The 20,168-nt window shown below is 36.7% G+C and overlaps 1 protein-coding gene across 11 annotated transcripts in view; it reads right to left on the bottom strand.

Moving 5' to 3' along the window:
• Positions 1-20,168, bottom strand: part of CCDC88A (coiled-coil domain containing 88A) — an 83,530-nt gene that overhangs the window by 55,770 nt on the left and 7,592 nt on the right. For all 11 annotated transcript variants that reach the window (XM_049799720.1, XM_049799719.1, XM_049799718.1 and 8 more), the window contains 2 exons: positions 7,841-7,949; positions 3,528-3,597 (listed from right to left, as the gene is read on the bottom strand). In XM_049799720.1, coding sequence (XP_049655677.1) covers positions 3,528-3,597; positions 7,841-7,949 — 179 coding nt within the window. The remainder of the gene's footprint in view (positions 1-3,527; positions 3,598-7,840; positions 7,950-20,168) is intronic.

Raw genomic sequence — 20,168 nt, forward strand, 5'->3', positions numbered from 1 at the left:
CTGAAGTCCCTTTTTTTAAAGGGCTCGGTAATCACAGGTGATCTCCAATGACCATGAGATGATTATAAGCATCTAAAAGAAAACTCAACTAGAACCTTCTTTCCTAAATGGCAGTTTGCAATCTTCTACATTGGGCAACTAAGTCTATTTTGGATGAACCCCCACATAAGAAAGACGTAACCATTCACTTACAAGCACTTGCAAAATTGTCCTTTGATTTGATCCACTACAGTACCTTGTAAGTGAAACAAATGTAAAATCCTTCTCAAAAAGTTACAGATACAAGGTAATCTTGATCAAAAGATGAAATTAAAAAGAAATCAAGAAAAGGCCAAAAAGGATACAGAACTCTTAATGATTTTGACTAGCTTTCAGTGAAGAGTCAAGCCTGCTGCCATAAAGCAGAGATGAAAGACAAATGCTAAGCTTCTCCATTCTCCCCATAGCTTCAGGAGTTCTCTGTGCATTATAATACTAATTCGAGAGCCTTTTTCCAACAATGACTCAACCTGCTTCTTTTAGAGGGAGGTATGTATAATCCCAACCAACATGTAACGTTTCAATTTTTCAAAAGAGGTTTGTCAAGTAGGTAAGTTACAAAGAACACGAAGTCAAATGGGAGATCTTTAATCATTTATACAGACTTCTTGTATCCCAAAGACTCGAGTTGTGAAGTCTTTTACATAGAAATAGAAAACATCAATAAACATGTTTCATGAGAAGCATGCTACTTCAGCTAAAGAAGGGGAATTCCACCTGGCTGACTGCCTTAATCAAAAAAGGTTAACCAGAATATTGTAATAGAAGGAATCCATCCCAACATCTCACATCCTACATTCACTTATCCCAATAGATTTATCACTTTTTTTTTTTTTTTTTAAACCAATCCCTGAACTCCTCTTCGGATGCTCATTTGCACACTGCTTCAGCATCTCTTGACTGGCTTTTAAAAGCCTACCTGAACATAGTTTCCATGTCTCTCCCCCACATTCCCTGAAGGAACATGGTAAAATATTGAACAACTTCAGCTTCCCATGGCTACCAACCATCTTGTGTGTTTTTCTTCCTTTTTCTCCATCACAAATGCAGAAATAGATCATTCTCTTCTACACTCTCCAACTTGCTGCTTGAACTTTGTCCCTACCCTATCCTATCCTTCAATCTTCTCTGCACTCACTCTTACCCGCGACTTTCATACCCTCTGCAGCCTTCCATCCTCCCCTGGCTTGCTCCCTCAAAAATATGAACTTGTTTTTATCTTTCCTCTTCCCCTGTTATAGAACATTTGCCTCATCATTATCTCCTTTCTCCTTTTCCTCTGTAATTTAACTTAACATTTACAGCCACAGGCTGTAGCTCTTCTCCCATTTTCTCCTCAAACTGGCTTCCTGCCAATTAGCTCAACTGAAGTGCTTCTTGATAAAGTCTCTCTTCTTGATGAACTCTTTTTTAGCAGAGCTCAAATCCAGCATTCTATCTTCATTTTCCTTTATTAGCCAACTGCCTCTGATACAGACAAACACACTTCTCTTTCTTAAATCTTATCTGCCCTTGCTTTCTGCAATTTGTCATCTTCTGGTATTTGTCTACTAATCATTCCTCAAGTACAAAGTAGTGCAAAGGGGAAAAACTGGAAAACATTCCTGTGAAAAATGACAGCTACAGCCTAAGCTTTAGTGGACCAAATCCGAATCATTGTCAGAGAATCAACTTTTACTATGGGGGCTTGCCTTGATGCAGTTAGATGTACACTGTCTCTCAAAAGGTCACTGAGGTTTGATTTTACTACATTTGCCCACTAAAGAAAAAAAAGCTTAAAAATCCCTGTAGGGATGAGGTCCTCTTCAAGTTGACATAGCAAGAACAGTCCTAACTTTCAAAGGGGAAAGGTTCTGGATGGAACCCAAAAGAACAGGTCTATCTTCTGATTCAGATCAAACTCCATTAGGAACTCAGGCAGGAATCTGAAACATTTTCAATAATATCGTCCGTGCACAACAAGGTTTTTTTTAATATGTGGGCTATGCTACAGTAAAGTCCTTATGTCCCCACAGGAGAGCAATGCCTATACCACCAGAGGTTCCAGCTGCCAAACCACAAAAGCTAGACTTAGCTGAGGTCCCAAAACAGGAAGAAGCCTTCTTATTAATGACTAAAGCATAGTTTTTTATGTAGACAACTGAATACTAAATTATCTTTGTGGATTTTTGCAGTGCATTTTTAATAAAATTTCATCTTATACTGCACTATTGTTAAGACATATTTTGTCTCAGTATCTTGAAGAGAATAAAAAATGTCACTACAAAAACAATACTATGACCCTTTTTTTTTTAATCCATTCTCTACTAAATCTGGTTTCTAGGCAAATCCATGGAGTCTTTCAAAAATCTTAAGTCTGGAATCAAAATATAAAAGCATGATGGATTCTATTCTTTTGGAAAAGAAGAGACCACATTCACACTTCTTGGTGCATATGATAGATTACAGCATCTACACACATAAAAACTTAAAAGGCTGTGACCTCAGAAGCAAAAGCAGCAATATTCAAAAGCAGAAAGCAAAAATAAAAAATATTAAATAAAGATACCTACATAAATGGGATATATGCAGATGGGATGTGGAAAGTATCAATGTTATGAACCCTGAAACTGAAAAGTGAGGTAACACAGATGGTTCTTCTTGCTCATGAGAAAAATTTGTCTCACACAGAAGCATGGCATATAAGACATCTTAAATAAAAAAAGCCAGGGGAAGCTACACAGCCTGTTAGAGTAGTTCCTAACCTCTCTGCTGAGGTGCTAGAACATCAGAAGTAGAACACCTGGGACACATTAGACCCAAGTAAATAAATTCTGCCCAATCCATAGTGGCTCCATGCAGGCCAGGTGTGTCTGCTCCGTGCTTCTGGAATTGAGAGCATGGTGCAGAGATTCCCAAGTGGCTGTGGATAGTCAGCTGGGTCCATACAGGCTAATTTTCTTGGTCTGAAAATTGCAACTCTCAGAGCTGGAAGCAGAGAAGGTGGGAGCATGGAGAAGAGAGTGTCAGTTCAGGGGAGAAAGCAAGAAGGTAATTGCAATATTTTTCAGGTAACGATGCAAGAGAAGCAGGAGAGTTTCGGGGAAGGAAAAACAAGGATTAGGAGTTGGATCAAGTGAGATTCACTCAACTGCCAATTTTCTCAGGGGTGGCTTAGATAAAGAAAGTTGAGAGCGTAGTAGCTGGGAATACATGAAACTTATACTCTGTCATATCAGTGGCTCACTGGTTGCTGGGAAATGCACTTCGTTTCAATATAAATCCTAATGACAGCCAGTGCTGAGGTTTGGACAGAACACATTTTTGTAAAGTGTGGACCTTTGGTGTGAACAAAGAAAATGTTACTCATTATTAAACCACTTATTTGCTAAAAGTATTTACACCATCTTCTGTTGAAAGGCTTAATCCTATATTAATTTTATTCCCAGTGAAACAATATGTATTATTACATCAATATAAATTTTCATCTTAGTTAAAAGTAAACTTACCAGAAAAAGGATTTTTGCCAATTATTAATACATTTGGCAAAGACATCATGATCAACTGCTGCAAATTCTCCTATAAAAGTTAATTAAAATATTATTTAAATCATATGTATCGAATGAAAGCAAACAAATACTAACCACCACAGAGAAATCAGTATTACATAAGTAGTTTAAAATTTTTCAGGTCTTAATATATGCGTGTTCAATACTTAATTATTTGGACTCTAATTAAAAAAAACTTTACAAATATGAATTACTTCTACAAAAGCTTTGTTTTATTGGTTTGCAAGATCATCTCAACATGGTAAAATCCTCTTGTGGCAATGAGCTGGCTTATGGATCTTAAGCCAACTAGATCCTGTGTCTCAGAATGTAGCAAAACCCCTTTAAATCATTAGTGTTCTGGTTTCTCTGACTAGCTTACTGACAGATGTTTATTTTATTTGCTCTAAATTGCATTTATACTACAAAATATCAACTTCCTCTATTTCATGTCCATAGTCTCGATGGCCTCACCGAAACGTGGATGTGAAAATTAGTTTTTGCCCTGCAGTTATGCTGGGACAATCCTGAATATAAAGCTACAAAATCCTATTTGCATGATCGGGCGGAGTTTTAGTTCGGTTAAGTCCCACGAACTCAAGCAGCAGCTTTGCCTATCTCTTCTATAGACTGTATCAATGGATAGTTTCTGTCAGCCAGTAATGGCTGTAATCAGGTCAAATCCCCAGTCTAGACAGAGCCTAATTCTTCTGAAGCAGAATAGTCCTCCTCCTGTTCCCAGATGTTTACTCACAGCAGATGCCATCCCATCAGTAGCTCTGGAGTCATGCTTTTTGTTTTTCCACAGTGACAGATTCATTAATACATAAAGTGTTCATACTCAAAAGCTATGTATTCCAGAACCATCACCGCTTTATATCCAAAAGACACGTATTATGTGTCATTATTGTAAGCTAAAAACCTAACATAAAAGTCAACTCATTTTAAGTCATGTTTGAAAAATGACAGCATTCCTTGAAAAACACCTGTAGAAATTATTAGCTATAGCTATACTTGAAAGTTCCCACTAGTTAACATAGGACATAAAAAATTATATCTGAATTGATTAATACTCAACTGAAAAATATGTACTTACTGCACATGCCCAAGACAAATTATAAGGAAGGAGAAAATAGCTTTGACCTACTCAAATATGAATTTCAACCAACCATGACTCTTGTACTTCTGAGATCTTGATGACAATTTTCAAATAATAAAAAAAAGATATGAAGTGCACCACAGAAAGTTTTAAATCAATAAAGAACAGATAAAATATAAGTAATTCAATGCATATTTATAGCTACTATGAAAGAAAATCACATACTTTAAAAAGTGGGGGCTTGGTGGCTTTTTTGTTGTTTGGTTTTTTTGTAATAGCTCAAATAATTCCATGACGCTATTATAAAGCTTTTCTTACTGTGAGGCAGAGTACAAGTAGGGGTAACCAAGAAATGTGTCCTCTATGGACTAATGACATTCTCACCTCTTTTGTTACAACACCTCTACCTTGCTTGAAAGATGTCTACCACCTTTTCTGTCACACAGTGTTAACTTCATCAATAAGCTTGGTGCAACTGCTCTCAATTTGTGTTTACTTTTGAAATGACTGCTTCTATTAAAAACCTGACATTGGAACCTGTGTCTCCCAAAATTCACATATTTATTTTAACTGTTATTTAACCTGCAAAAATAAACTAAGCCTATTTACAGAATTCTGCCTTGCTTGTACAAACTTGTAGAGTTCATTAGCATTTATTTTATGAAAGACTCACATGTCATCCGTCAAATGAGGCTGACAGAGCACCCATGGGAGCCATGGATAAAACTGTATAAAACCTCCAAAGCCCACAAAACCCAATAGGTGGATCAGTTCTCCTGAATCAGCTGCTGAGAACAATTCCATACTCTTATGCTGCCAGGAAATGCATAGGCTCAAAAGACTGGTTTGGGACCTAGTAAGAGTTTGGTGATGCTCTAAGGAAGTAAAGCAGCTTCACTGGAAAAAGAAGATGCAATTGTAATTACAGAAAAGAACAAAGATGACAGAGGAACCAAAAAACTTCTGTAGTCTAACATGACATTTTAATTTTGAATGTTATATTCTATCAGTGCCCTTTTTTTTGACAAGTACATATACACAACACTGATGCAATTATTTGCTAAATTGAGAATGTTTTCCAGAGATGTTATAAAAACACATGGAATAACCCAGCGTGGACAAGCTCACAATAAAGAGTTTTAAGAGTTAGGATAACAGAATGCTAAAAATTAAAAAACCCTATATCCTTTAATATCTTATCCCTACTGCAGTATTCCAGACATTAATTAATCTCGTATCTCAATACAATGATTAACTTCTATGCTCCACTACTCTCAGGCACCCCATTCAGAACATATACCAAGCATGATACCTGTGTAGACAGCTGCCCAAAGCACTCAGGTGTAAGGGCTCACACCTCTGTCAAGGCATACCCCAGGCTATGAGAGGCCTCTTGGATTGATTCCAAGGCATTTGTCAAGCACTAGCTTTTCTGCCTTGGGTAATTTCACAGGTAGCAGGAACTAAACTGACCCCTTCTTGAAACCGAGTTTGCTATGCTGCCTTGCTAACCCATACACAGCCTGTGGGAAAACCCCAGCTGCCAGGCCACACTAAGTTTGAGAGGAAACGACTACAGTCCATCCTTCAACACTTCTCTCCAAAACCAGTAAACTACCACAAGGCATACACCTCCCTGTACACATGTGGGCACGCCTGAGCGACCATCAGCAACATGTGTTGATGTTCAATCAGACATGCCCACGTGCAAAAAGCAATTTTAAATTTGAACAAGTGTTCCAGTTTGGCTACTAAATGCCTTTACTCCTACTAAAATGCCAGACCTGCAGTGTTTGCAAGTTCCCTCACTTGTACCAGGAGCCTGAGAGACTGGGGATGGAAAGGGGGGAAAAGGTCTACGCAGTTCCATACAGCTTGGACGTCCACAGGGCAAACTTGAACCATTAAAGGCATGGTGACTGATTTTAACATTTATTGAGTAAGAATACTTTTTTGTTTTAAAAAAAGCCATAATAAATTATTTCTAACACAAAGGTTTGGAGCAACATTAACAATCCTGAATCATTCAAAGGTAAGCTACCTAAACGCAAGCGATTCTGCCTAGTGCAACAGCACTAGGACTGGCTGATACTATAAGGCCAAAGAAGCACGGGGAATGCTTTGTATTCAAATAAAGATCAATCCTGTCCGTGTTTGTGCCTCCTGTTGCACCAGTTGTGAAACACTGATGCCTGGTCAAAAATGACTACCATCAGGAAATGGAAAAGCGTATGGGTCTTACTAGGCAGCATTTATACCCACACACAGTAGCTGCCAAGAAAAGAATGATGTGAAGTATGCAGAAGCTCAAAGTGCTAGCTAGAAAGATGTACAGTGGTTGACCTCTGCAGTAAGTGACAGCTGGGAATTTTCACTGCACTTTGGAGTTTTTGAGAACATGTACTATGTGTGTACACACAAGGAAAAGCATACAACAGTACAGGCTCTGTCATGATGCACCCACTATTAAGAGGCAGATAAAGGAGATTTTCTCCCAGCTCTGGACTCTCCTGGCAGAAAGGTGCAGGGAATTGTGGGAGGGCACTGAAAGACACGCTGTAAGGGATGCTGGTGGTATCTGCAGTGTCCTACTACTGCATGTCCATGTGTACACCACTCTATTCAGGCTCTGCATCTAGAAGGCATAGTACCAGCTCTTACCTATCGCAAAACCCACAAAAATTCAATGGCTATTTTACAGCTCTAAATTAGATAATCACTGCATTTACTATGAATTCCCACCTGATTGTTATCATCTCACTGATTTTTTTCCTACTGAAATCAAATTAATTCTATAACCAATAAAATTTATCATGTTTTCTTACAAAGATTTCATTGATAAAGACTAAATGCACGTTTAATAATTTCTCTCATAGGCACAAAACTTGCCTCAATTCAGAAAATACCAACTGATACTGCTTAATGTACTATAGGAGCAAAGATGCAGAATACCTATCATATAAACATATTATCATTCACATACAAGTGTTTCTAGACTACTACTATACCTGTAAATTAAGCATGATAAAAAATCTGAGCAGATTTATAAAAAAATAACCATCCATACAATATCTCAAAATGTTAGTCTTATTATTGTTACCCTTAGAGGCATAACTATTAAGGAATACTTGGAAAGAATTCTAGGTAAAACATAATACAAGAAACAATTACTGACCTGATAGTAAGTTTTTATTTGTTTCACCAAAATAGACAAATTTTGAATCCTTAACGATGCATCATTGTTTACTTTTTTGTTTATCCTCTGATTAGCAGACTTTGGATTACTGAAAAAAAAAAAACACAAAACCACACTGAACATTAACCTTTAAAGTCTCTATATAAAACAAATTATATAGTTAATGTGCCAGCGTAACAACTTCTTGTCTCAGTTACCATGCCACTTTTTTCCCCTCCACAAGTAAATAAGGATTTGTGGAAGTGACTGCCAAAGGCAGAAGGAAGTAACTTGAAACATGTCTCCAATACAACTAGTCAGATTAGCACCCTTTTTGGCTATTAATGCAGTATGTAATTGGGAGCACCCATCACAATTACCAGAGAATGAATGCAAGAACAAAGTTTTTATGGCTCTGCACTTCTCCACAAGCAGGCCCATCCCTGACAGAATACAGAAAGCAGAATATAGCTATAATGTAAATATTCCAGCACACACTGCAGACATCAGGAATGATACTCACTGATGCAGACAATGATGAATAACAGAATTCAGACTGGCTACGTTAATGAATGTCTATAAACTGAAAAACTCTACGATGCTATTTTACTATCTTGAGGCACAAAACCAGAATGTAAGTTTTAACTTTTAGACCAATGAGGAATATGAAATACATCATGCTAACACACATTAAGTTATATTAATTTTATTTACAGATGACTGAAATCTGTCAAAAAAGGTATTATTAATTGGGAGGTTTTGTCATGTACTCTCACATACCACCAGATTTTTCTCTGGGTTTATCATGGCTTCAGAGAGGCATCAATACATTTTTCCTTCACAAAGTAGAAAGGATCTGAGAAAATGCAGATGAGTCACCCTTTTTCCCTACCTCATAACATACCAAGTTATTAACCCCATACAAGACAGTGTGACAACATTCACTGTGATTTTTCAAGGAAAACAATACAGGACCAATGCAACTCCTCCAGGACACCCTGTAAAAGGCTTTGAGAATTCATAAGGGATGGCCAATGTGAAGTTTCTTAACTTTTACAAAGATACTTGATACAGTTGCACAATGCAACTTTTGATATTTAATTATATTATCGTATTGTTTAATGATATTATTGTCAGATAAATGTGCAGCTGACTGGAATACTGCACTCAAACAAGAAACTACCAACTTCTCGCTGTCAAACTGGAGGTTCCTACAAGGGTGTGTGTCTGCTGGGCTTCGTTTTATTCAACATTGCCATTCACGATTTAGACAATGGAACACAGAATACAGTTATCAGAACTGCCATTGGCAAAAATTGGGAGGAATAAGAAAAAACAACCAAAAAACTTCAAAGAACACTATGGCAATTGAGAATGATCCTGATAAAGTGCAGAAGTGGTGTGACAGCACTATAATGGAATTCAGTAACAACATGTACAGGCAAAGGATTATACTCAGGAATCAAATGCAGGAAGAAGAGTAACTTGCTATAACACAAAAATCACCTGAATATTGTAGTGGACACAACCAAACACCAAGGAAAAAGAAATGCCATTGCCAACCCCCCCAATTCTTCAGGTTTTTTAGTATAAGTGCTGTCTAAAAGACAGGTAGTTACTCTTTACATGGTACAGATGATGCTTCAGTTACTAGAGAGTCACACTTCAGGGAAGGTCTGCATTTGTATTTCTTTCACACATGAATCACCTGGGTTCTAAGCAGCATGCAAAGGCTCACCACAGGCCTTCCCTCAATTACTTGGGCATACTGTATTGCCAGGTGACATACAGGTACATCTGCCCCTGGAGAATAGGAACTGCCTGTCGAAAAGCACATCCATCACACAGCAAATTCTTGCAGAGTTCCTTAGGAAGAGACTGAACAGAGCAGGTTACACGTCAGCATGAATTGTCTTGGTAGGACACCTACGACCTGCAACCTGAAAGCCAGATGCTACTGATGCACATAAACTGAAGGCTGTGCAGAGGACAGCAGAAAAAGAACATGCACCATATGGAACTGATAAATATTTTATCTGAAGAAACTACATGGAAGTAGTCTACAAGATCATCGATACATATATATGATTCATACATTTCTATACAGATACTCAATTCAACTAATGTGTAAGTGTAAACCACCAACCCCCCAAAATGAGCTATTCCCTCTATTTCACTGAACATAGTACCATCCTGAATTACTTTAATGCAGTTTATCACTTTCATAGTTTCACGTGCTCTTTGTACTAGTATCGCTGTCGACAAAATTTACATATTTTTCATTTAAATTTAAGTTACCTAAACAAACTTCTATTTGCCTTTTACAGCTTTCTTTGGTTTTAGCATGTTAGAATTTTTTAAAGATATATTTATGGCTTTTCTTCAGTTTATTGCTATCACAATTTCCTGGCTTCTAAGCATGAATAGAAATAACATAGAAAAAACACTGCCAGGAAAGGAAGTCGGATCATATAAAAAACACACCTCCAACACAGTCATTTTTTAAAAGTAAAGCAGTAAGCATAGCATCTTTTTTCTCTCGAGTACATGAATATAAATCTAGGAAAATTAGGACACAGATTCTTACACGGGTAATTGCCTCATTCCTAAATGCTCATCACCACGTGCCTAAAAATACTATAAACAATTAAAGCATTTCAGAACATATTAGCCGAAACTATGTGACTAAGATGTCACCTTGGATTGATTCAGCCAACCTGTAGCTACAAAAGGAACTAAATGGACTAAAAATGATTATGCTTTGCAGATATGCAGAACTGAACTCCTTTCCAAACTGAATTCATTCAAATTTGTTAAAATCAGAAGAGAAAATCCAGGATAAATCCTTCTGACCTGATGCTGTACAGAGATCAGCTGAAGTCTCCTATTTCTACATTCATATCTCCAAAAGGCCGATTTGGGCCCTTAATCTTCATCTTTAATCTTAATGACTATCAGATTATCTCCAGGCTTTTTCATCATCTTCAGCAGCATTTCTACAGCCATATATTTTAGATGACTCTCCCTTTAGAGCACTCAAAATAGAGGGCACTAGAATTTCCTGAATATTGTAATAACTCTTATTTTAGTATCAACACAAAAATTAGTGTGCAACCACAAGAACTCAAAACACAACAACTCAAAACACAACTGTCATAAAAGCTCAGGCTTTACACTTTCTAATTTCAAAAGCTGCACTAGAAAATTTAGATAGATCTTGTAAGAACAAAAATTTTAACATTTGCATAGCACTACGTCTTCATAATGTTATGTAAACGTAAATCTTTGCACACTCTTAAGACAAATTGTTACTCTCCCAATACTACAAATGGGAAATGAACACAGAAACAAACTCCTGAACAGCAGCAGAAACAATCAGTGCCAAGGATATCTGTGAGAAGGAGGAAAAAAAATGGGCAATTAGAGCCCAGGATTTCCTACGACACAAATTCCTAGTTCCACACCTTTGTCACCACTTCCATCTTCATGTTTTGCTGGACAATATTTCACTACTGAGGCTCGCATACACCAAAGATACAGCACATGATCTTTGCGTTTTACTTGATGATATGAAAATAAATTTTTGAAATCAGAAGTCATAACACCTGGGCAAGATCAGGAACTGTAGGATGTCATTACACTTGTCCTGGACTTTTCTCCTGAATACCAGCACTTCTCCTCACAGTACAAAAATAAATAATTCATGTGTGTCAAATGCAGCACTAACAGATACTAACGGAATGTGAGCACTTTTAGAACACTTTAGCAGACGCTTGGCAACAGTACTACAGCAAATCATTCTTATGTTTCATCTTCTCCATCTTAATCCTTAGAAATCATGTATGGATCAACTCTACCAAATTATGCATTAACAAAGATAATCAGAAATCCTGTGGTATTAGCCTTGTGGTCAAAGTTAATGTTGATACATATAAAAGATTTTTTAAATCTTCCAACTACTGTTGAAAGTAAAGTAACATTCTTTTATTTCCACCAATTCACCCTGTGTATCCCCCTCCTCCTGTATATGTGTGTGTGTATATATATATATGGGTTTGGGTTTTTTTAATGTGGTGTGTATCTTCATCTATCAAGACCAGTTCAATGGCTGACACATATTCCTTAAAATTTATGGAAATTCCAGGCTTCTTTTTTGATAAAAGTTACACTGTTTTGGGTCAAAATGATTCATTCCTGTATCTTAAACCAGAAAGCATTCAATTTTTTTTTTATTATTTTTTTTTGGGCATGAATTGCAGGAAACAGTTTACTGAGATTGTGAATTTTGCTGGGAAAACTTGGGCCACAGATGTGCTCTAGAACAGACTATCAACAATTAAAATCAGAATGTCAGCTTCACAACAACCTGGTGCACAGAATAAATTTATTTTAATAATCTTAATTTTTCAATAACTCACTATAGCTAGTAGGGAGTTTTATTTCTTTGATTTTGTTACTTTTTTTGTGAAGATTGTTGTATTGGCTCATTATCCTTCAAACAAGAGAGGTAAGTTGTCTTTGACACTCTCAATCAACATGTTAGCAATGACTAGGATGACTTTTACTTGAAAAAAAGGTCATCTTCTAACTCTTCCTGGAGTGGAATCCTGCTCTCAATACCTTCCAGTGCAAAGAGGACTTTACCTCTGTACAATGGTAATTTAATGAAATAAAGTTATTAGAAAGATTTAAATTATTATACTTCATAAACACATAATATTAATAGGCTACCTATTAAAATGACCCACCCATTGAAACATAAACACTTAAAATAGAGGCCACTTGATAGAAGAACCCTTCAGTGTTTGCATTTACCAGTGTTCCCTGATCTTTGGTCACTGATTTCTAGCTTTCAGATTACGTTCGAACTCTCAGTTTTGACTTGCAAAGTGTATCGAAGAGCCAAGAACAGGCCTGACAGATAACTTCTCACACCATGCACTGTTACCAAAATAACTGTGATTAGGTCCTTCAGCAGGAGATTCATTGTTTTAAAAAATAAACCCACCTTCATTCCCAATACTGATAACCAGGCCTTTTTCTCTCAAAGCCTCCAACTTTAAAGCTCAGTAGTCTCCTTAATCCACAAAACACCATTTTAAATAATCTTCATTTAGTCAATATAGTCCATCTTCTTAAGTATTGATGTCTTAACTCGTTCCTCTCAAAGAGGAAATAACACGGCATGATGTTATCTACACATTTTCCATTATATGTTGTTTGTATAACTGTTTTGTCAGAGTGGTCCAAGCCAAGAATAGACATACTAATTTTCTTATCAAGCATTTGAAATAACTAATGAGAAAAACTAATTAAATATAATGTGCAAATATTTTTCATTCCAAAAGATAAAATTCTAAACATAAATTGCCAAAACCCATATTGCTTTCAAGAGCATGCATCTTTTAAACTAGTTTACTTTTTTTGGCAACTACTTTATTAGAGATTCTAATAAATTATTTGTGTCCATATGTTGAATTGTTTAATTTTTATGACCTGGAAAATTTTAATAATATAATTACATTTTTATTAATACTAAACAATTCTACTTATTAGAATACATTTAGTCCAATACGACTGAAATAAACTAGTACATGCTGTTGGGAACACGACAAGATGCAAATGAAATAATTTTGAAAATAAATGGATTCTAAAATAAAGCTTTGTAAAAGATAGCTTTTAAACCCAGTTTTTTAAAAACATAGTATTCTAGTGGCTACTATGTTAGTTACACTATAAACATTTTTAAGGCAATACATGCTCTGAACTCTGAGTCGCTCCTTTTACTAGGTGGAGATACTGGACTGCTTCAGTGGCAAATAGCCTAGCAAAATAGGGCAAATCTATCTAGAAGTCAATAGGAAGCTGAGCAGTAAAAGATACCCTTAAGCAATTTTACATTTAAAAGCAACCTACTTATGACAAGATACATTAATTTCAATAGCAATAAAAACAGACAAGAGCATCCATCCCAATAATGCATTAGTTTAAAACTACTGATTACACAGAGAACTTCAGTGATTTTGAAATACTACCAGTGTCATGAATTACAGATTGAGACTTCATATAATCAGGGATTATGCGTCTTTAATTTTTCATTGACCAAAATCTATCAGAAATGGGAATATGATAGCTTAATGGCTTCATGCTTAAATCTATGCAGACTGCAAACCAGTTGTGTCCTCTCTTGCCATCTGTTCCTTGATGGTACTTAATGATTAAGTCTAGTACTATAACCCACTCTAATTTTAAATATAACATTGTTTGAATGTATTTAAGTACAGTGAAATGTTGAAACAAGCAATTTGGAAAAAATTCTACACAAGTGTACATCTCCAAAGGTAATAAATATTGACTGTTACTCTGTCTGTTTTAGCTTCCAGTAGCACAGTATTCACTTTTACACATAAACGTTTCTTGCCTACTAAAGTTGTATTTTTTTTGCAAAGTCCCATTAAATAGAATACTGAAGCTTACTCTTGCTCTCTTCCAAATATTTCAGTAATTACTGATACCAGAATGTTTGGATAGATCTCAAATAATAAAGCAGCATTTCCATTATTTACTATTAGCAAAAAAATAATAAACATGTACAAAATGTGTTTTACAAAGAAATTCAATGCAGCAGTGTCCTTTTACTGTGAAAGTTAAAATAAAACCAGGGCCTTCACTGAAGAATAATTGATAATCTCCAATTTGCTTTAAACATTTGAAGCAACACCAGACAAAGCAATACACTGAGGCAATGGAGTTATTAGAAGCACCTCTGTATATGGGACAAAAGCAGCACTGGCCTTCACCAGTGTACTGTTTGATCATTTTTAAAATCAATCATAGTCAGAAGGTCAGTCTGCAGGAGTTACAGTATCAAATAATGGGGCAGATTCTGAAGTACGATACTGTCAGTATCTGAAACTTGTGATCACACACATTCTAGAAACGTTGGTACAAGATGGCATACTTCAAACTCCTCCTGCATCTGCCAGTATGATCAATTTCTGCCGTCAAAGATATTTCCATGCTAAATTTATCAAAAAGATAAAGAAAAAAATCTTAACACTCCTTTTCTACACCTTTGGCACACATTCATCAGGACTTCTCTGTTGATAGAAATGGATTTAAATGGATGACTTCCCTAAAGAATAATTTGTGACACAGACTATCCACTGCTGAAGTGTGCAGAGAACTAACTTGGCACATTCTTACCTGAAAAATTGATGGCAATAAAATCCTTCCACCTCTCAAAGGGCACCATACAAGGCATGCAAGCCCTGAGGCTGTAATGTATTGATGATACTGAACAATGTGATGGCCTGATGGTATTACACAATGCACACTTGACTATTACAACTGGAGAGTCGCAGTCTGACTTGCCGAAGATGCAAGAGATGCATGTTCTAGACTTGCTCAAGTGTTCACTTTTCAACCCTGCTTAGCCATTGCATCTTTGTGCACTTACACAGGATCCAGTAAAAGGATGCTCTAATCCTAACTTGCAATAAGCAAGCAAATGTTGTGATTTACACTGACCACTCTTCTTTGCCTTTTTAGTGGGCATTTATGACAATCTACCTCTTACTTGTAAAACACCTTTATTTCTGCCCTTGAGACAACACTGCTCAAGCAGCAATCAATGCATGGTTAAAATGATCATGTAGTCCTGCAGACATCTGCTCAAACGTCTAAAGATACCATTACAAATGCTGAGATATCCTTTACCCCAAAATAAGCTGCATATTAATACCTCAATTTAAGGACACTTTGCTAACTCTGCACTTAGCAAAGATTGACTTTATGTGCCAGAAGTTCAACAGTTGTATCAAAGTTGTTTTGCCCCATGCTAATGTGAGTAGGAAGTAGGTCTAACATCAAAAGCCTTACGGCCCTTGCACAAAAACCTCATTTCCTAGGATTATGTCCAACATCATAAACTATTAGGAGGCTGAAGCCCTATGCCTACTTTTACAAAAAGACAACCAAGTAGCCTACAACTAATCGACTGGCTGGTGGGGATCACTGGGAACACTGCCAAGAACATATGAGTAGATACTGAGCACATGCAGACAGCGTTCCTACTTGCTGCCTTAGCTCTGCAGCATCTGACCAGGCTGAACTCCTCGCAGGGTAGCTGTACAATGCCTAACCTCCGTTTGGCACTCACAGCAGAGGAGCTGCCTAATCACTGATGGTTGAAGTGTGCTAGAATAGCTGTATCTGAAGCAGTGCCATAAGCCTTTGTGCTGTCTCCCCCTTCTCCATCAATATGAACCTGCTGCGCCTCATGGCTTCAAGGCTGCTCTGACCAACAACTGCTCTGCTGGGTGGTCCCACTGTTAGTGGTATTATTTGCATGAAGAGACATCCCCTCACATCTGTACACTCCCAGGTTTACACATGAATGTGCAAACAGTCAGACAAAATCATAGTATATTCAAGGGGTCTGGTGACTGCTCTTTAATTTCTCCTTCCCAGGGTTTTAAAAACAGCAGTGTCCAGAACAGCCCAGATTTATTTTTTGTCCTTTCTCTTTTCCTTAGTAGTAATAAGGAAGATGCATGCAGGTGGAGCAAAACATCAGAGAAAACAGAGAGGAAATAAAACAGTTCACCTGTCATTTACTAAGCACACACTTGTATGACTGAATTAACACCTCCCCAAAATCCTTAACTTCCAAGCTTACAGACCAACAGCTGTCTTTACCATCACATAGTATGAAACAACTTTACTGCTATTGTTTCAACTTGACTATCAAATGTATTCTTTTCCTATCACACTAAAAGGTACTATGTCAAAAAAAAAAAAAGCTTTCTACCAAAAATTGAAAATGCTGAATCATTACTCACTGCACCAAGTAACCTGGGTAAGCTCCCCACAACAATCAATGAGAATGTGGATCAGCCTCTGCTCCACAGCTAGCAAAAGGTAAGCTGTCTTCCACCAAATTAAGAAGTTTCCCTGATGGAAAGGAAAATCTCTAGGATTCAGAGCATCACAGAACACTTAACATTTTCACACAAAATAAACACTCCTGGGTATTAAATAATTGAAAATTCCTAGAAGAAACAACTTGACAAACAAAACTTTTTTTGAGCAAGCAGATGAGAACCAGGAAGTCTGACTTCAACAAATCTAAATATCTTACAAGGGTCTCGTCTTGTTGGTTTTTTTTGGTTGGTTGGTTCGTTGGTTTTTTTAATTGCAAAAGGCCTAGTAGCAAATATTGTTTGAAAAGGTAAAATTAGACTGCTGTAATACTTGCACTGTACTGCTTTCCAAATTGAACTAAAACAAAAAGGTAGCACAGGATGTGAGTGCATACAGTCTACAAAGGACAAGCAAGAAAGAAGATGAACATACCACAGAAACAAAGCACTGAGGACAATGAATACTGAAGTTTTGCTTCCTAGTTTAAGCATTGTGTGTTTTTTTCCCCGTCAGGGGAAATGTCTTCTACTTCTGAAATGAGTTCACATTTTAGGATCTATTCAGTCTGGTACTGATTAGAAGAATAACTGAAAACTATTTGACTTTGTGATTAATGCCTCAATGTAACTGACCATTAAAACACTGCAACCATTTACATCCACAATAATAGGGTGACAACGGTATGATTAGCTTTACATAAGTAAGCACTCATAGGTCTGGATCACAAGATGCAGCATGACTTTACACCAAACATCAGAGGGCATAAAGTGAGAAAACATTTTTACAATCTACCTTGGAAAGAACATTCTGCAAACATACAGGTAGTAGTTTGGAAGGAACATCGGAAACAGTTATAGGAGAAGCAGAATAGGGCCAGAAAGTTGTCATGAAAGATAGGAGGCAACAAGCAGTAGAGAAGAGAAGCAAATAAACACTTATTGCCCCTACCAAATGACATTTGTGGAACATTCTAAGATATTTAAAATATTAATATAAGGGAAAATAACTTATGTAGGATTTAAAAGCAATACACACTTATGCAGTCTTCTTTATTTAAGCTTAAAAAACCTCTTACGAGATTATCAAGTTTGTATATATGAGTTTTTCTCTTCTACCCTAACCAATTTTCAGCACGACAGCAGCATGTACTTTGCTTTATTTGATAGTCATAGCACTACCAAAAATAATTTCTCCTTTGGAAGACTTGAAAAAACGTTCACTTGTTTTATTCTTTACTTTGAACTTTGCTGAAGCTATAAATTCTCAAAAATAATTAGTTAGTACTTCAGATTCAAAATAGTCTAACCATAGGTAAGCATCTCAGCACACTGAGTATTAAAAAGCACAGGAAATACTGATGTAAGATCATTGTAGTGAGATGACACCAAAGCTACCTGAATATTGCAATTTCAGTGACTAAAAAGATCTTAAGTTGTAAATATAGTGCCACAAAGATTTCTGTTAAATACTTTTGGTTAGAATGTTATGATTCTAGAATTTCCCTTTCTTAAGAAGTACAATAAACCTTCTATAAGTAAATTAGTAACAATAAAATACACATCTTCATCTTTTTCCATACCAATTTTTAGACTAGCAAGCGACAGATCTGAGCCCTTTGTACAGATTATTCCAGAGAATGAGACAAATTCAAATACAAGGCTCCTAGATATAAGGGGATTGCCAAAGAAAAGTCACATTTCTTGTAAAAATTTTATCCACATGAGCAACTTCATTGCTTCAGCACACTAACTGCCATGTGTTGCAAATTTTGTGTGCACATCAATACACATACAATCCCCTACTGATCTAGATACAAATAGAGCAGTACATGAAGGACCTTAACCCTGTTAACTACCCAAACCTCCAAGATATGCATACACATAAGGGCCTGTAAAAGAAATGCATTATTTTCATCTTAAAACACTAATATTCTTGTTAAGATACAAACCAGCACTCTGTAAGTATGACATTTGTCTACATTCTATCATACATCAACTAGTATCTGTATTTTATTTTTGGCTGGCATACACAATACACTAAATATACAGCAAGTATATTCCCAAGCTACCAGGAAATTACACCAGACATTTTTTTGCTCAAGGGCTTATTTAAGAAAAACAAAGATACTACACAAACAAAAACTAGGCCAAATATTTCCCTCCAGCTTAAAATAGGATAATATTCTGTAATAAACCTAAGCAGACTCTTATCTCCTCTCACTATAGAAAAGGAAGCAAGTTTCCGAGTATATCTAAATGTGCAACACATTCAAAGATTCACCAATAGCCAGGGATATAATACAAGCCACTTACAAGTTCATCCCTCCCTATTTCCCAATCCAAAACCACAAAACAAGATATTTTTTGCTTTTTCCTCAGAGTAAGCCAAAGGCAAAGCACACCAAACCAGTTTGGGTCAAGCAGTATCCTTGCTTCGATTCAATGCCTTAACATCAGTTAGTCCAATGAAACAAAGTGGGGGCATTTTGTAAATACTGCTTAACAACAACTGCCTAAGAGGCCATGCCTCTTTGGAGGATCTTAAGGCATAACTACAGGATTCTTTAAAACAAAGCAAACAAACAAACAAGAGACTCCCACACGGTTATTACCAAATAATCTCTGACCACTGAGGTCATGTGCTCTAACAAAGCAGCACTTTGAAAAAATGTCTTGATCCCTAAATAATTACTATGTAGGGAAAAGTGGTGCAGTATGAAAGACAAGGCAGGCAACAAATTGGTATTTCGTTTAGAGAAAAAGGAGGAGGAACCAGAAATAAGAGGAACATATGAAAGAACACAAAGCTAAAAAGCCCCTTCTTTACAGAAGAAACAAATGAGGAAAAATAGAAGTAAGCTTCTCAAATTTAGCATAGGATTAAGGTGTGCTTGATTTAGCAACCAATTTGTCAGTTAACTAGATTAGTTTTTAAAAGAAAGATCAGAGCACAGCAACATTTTGCAAGGGTTTGTGGTGTAGAGATCCCCAAATTAGCCATGAAACCTGAAGAAATGCAGCCTTGCCAGTGAAAAATGCAAGCTGATCAGCCCAGGTAAGATTTGTAGTTAACCTAAAACTCTGGATTTTACTGCTGCTATACTACCAAGAAACATGGCAACATTGTAGGGTGGGTCAAGGCATCTCAGCCACTTGGGCAAACTGACTTTCTGGCACAAAAATTAGAGCAAATCAAGTTCTGTATTGCCTTTCCTTACAACACAGGCAGCCAGGACAGTGGCAGTACAGAAGCAGAGGCAGGTAAAGAGCAGAGTCAGCCCTGCAAACAGAAATTTTACAGCCAGCTGGAAACCTCACCCAGCCTCAACATCGGGTGCTGCTAAGGGCAAATGATGCTTAGATGAACCACTCAGCCATCACCCCTGAACCGCTGAAGCACACAG

This window comes from Accipiter gentilis, chromosome 5 (genome assembly GCF_929443795.1).
Source record: "Accipiter gentilis chromosome 5, bAccGen1.1, whole genome shotgun sequence".
Lineage (NCBI taxonomy): Eukaryota > Metazoa > Chordata > Aves > Accipitriformes > Accipitridae > Astur > Astur gentilis.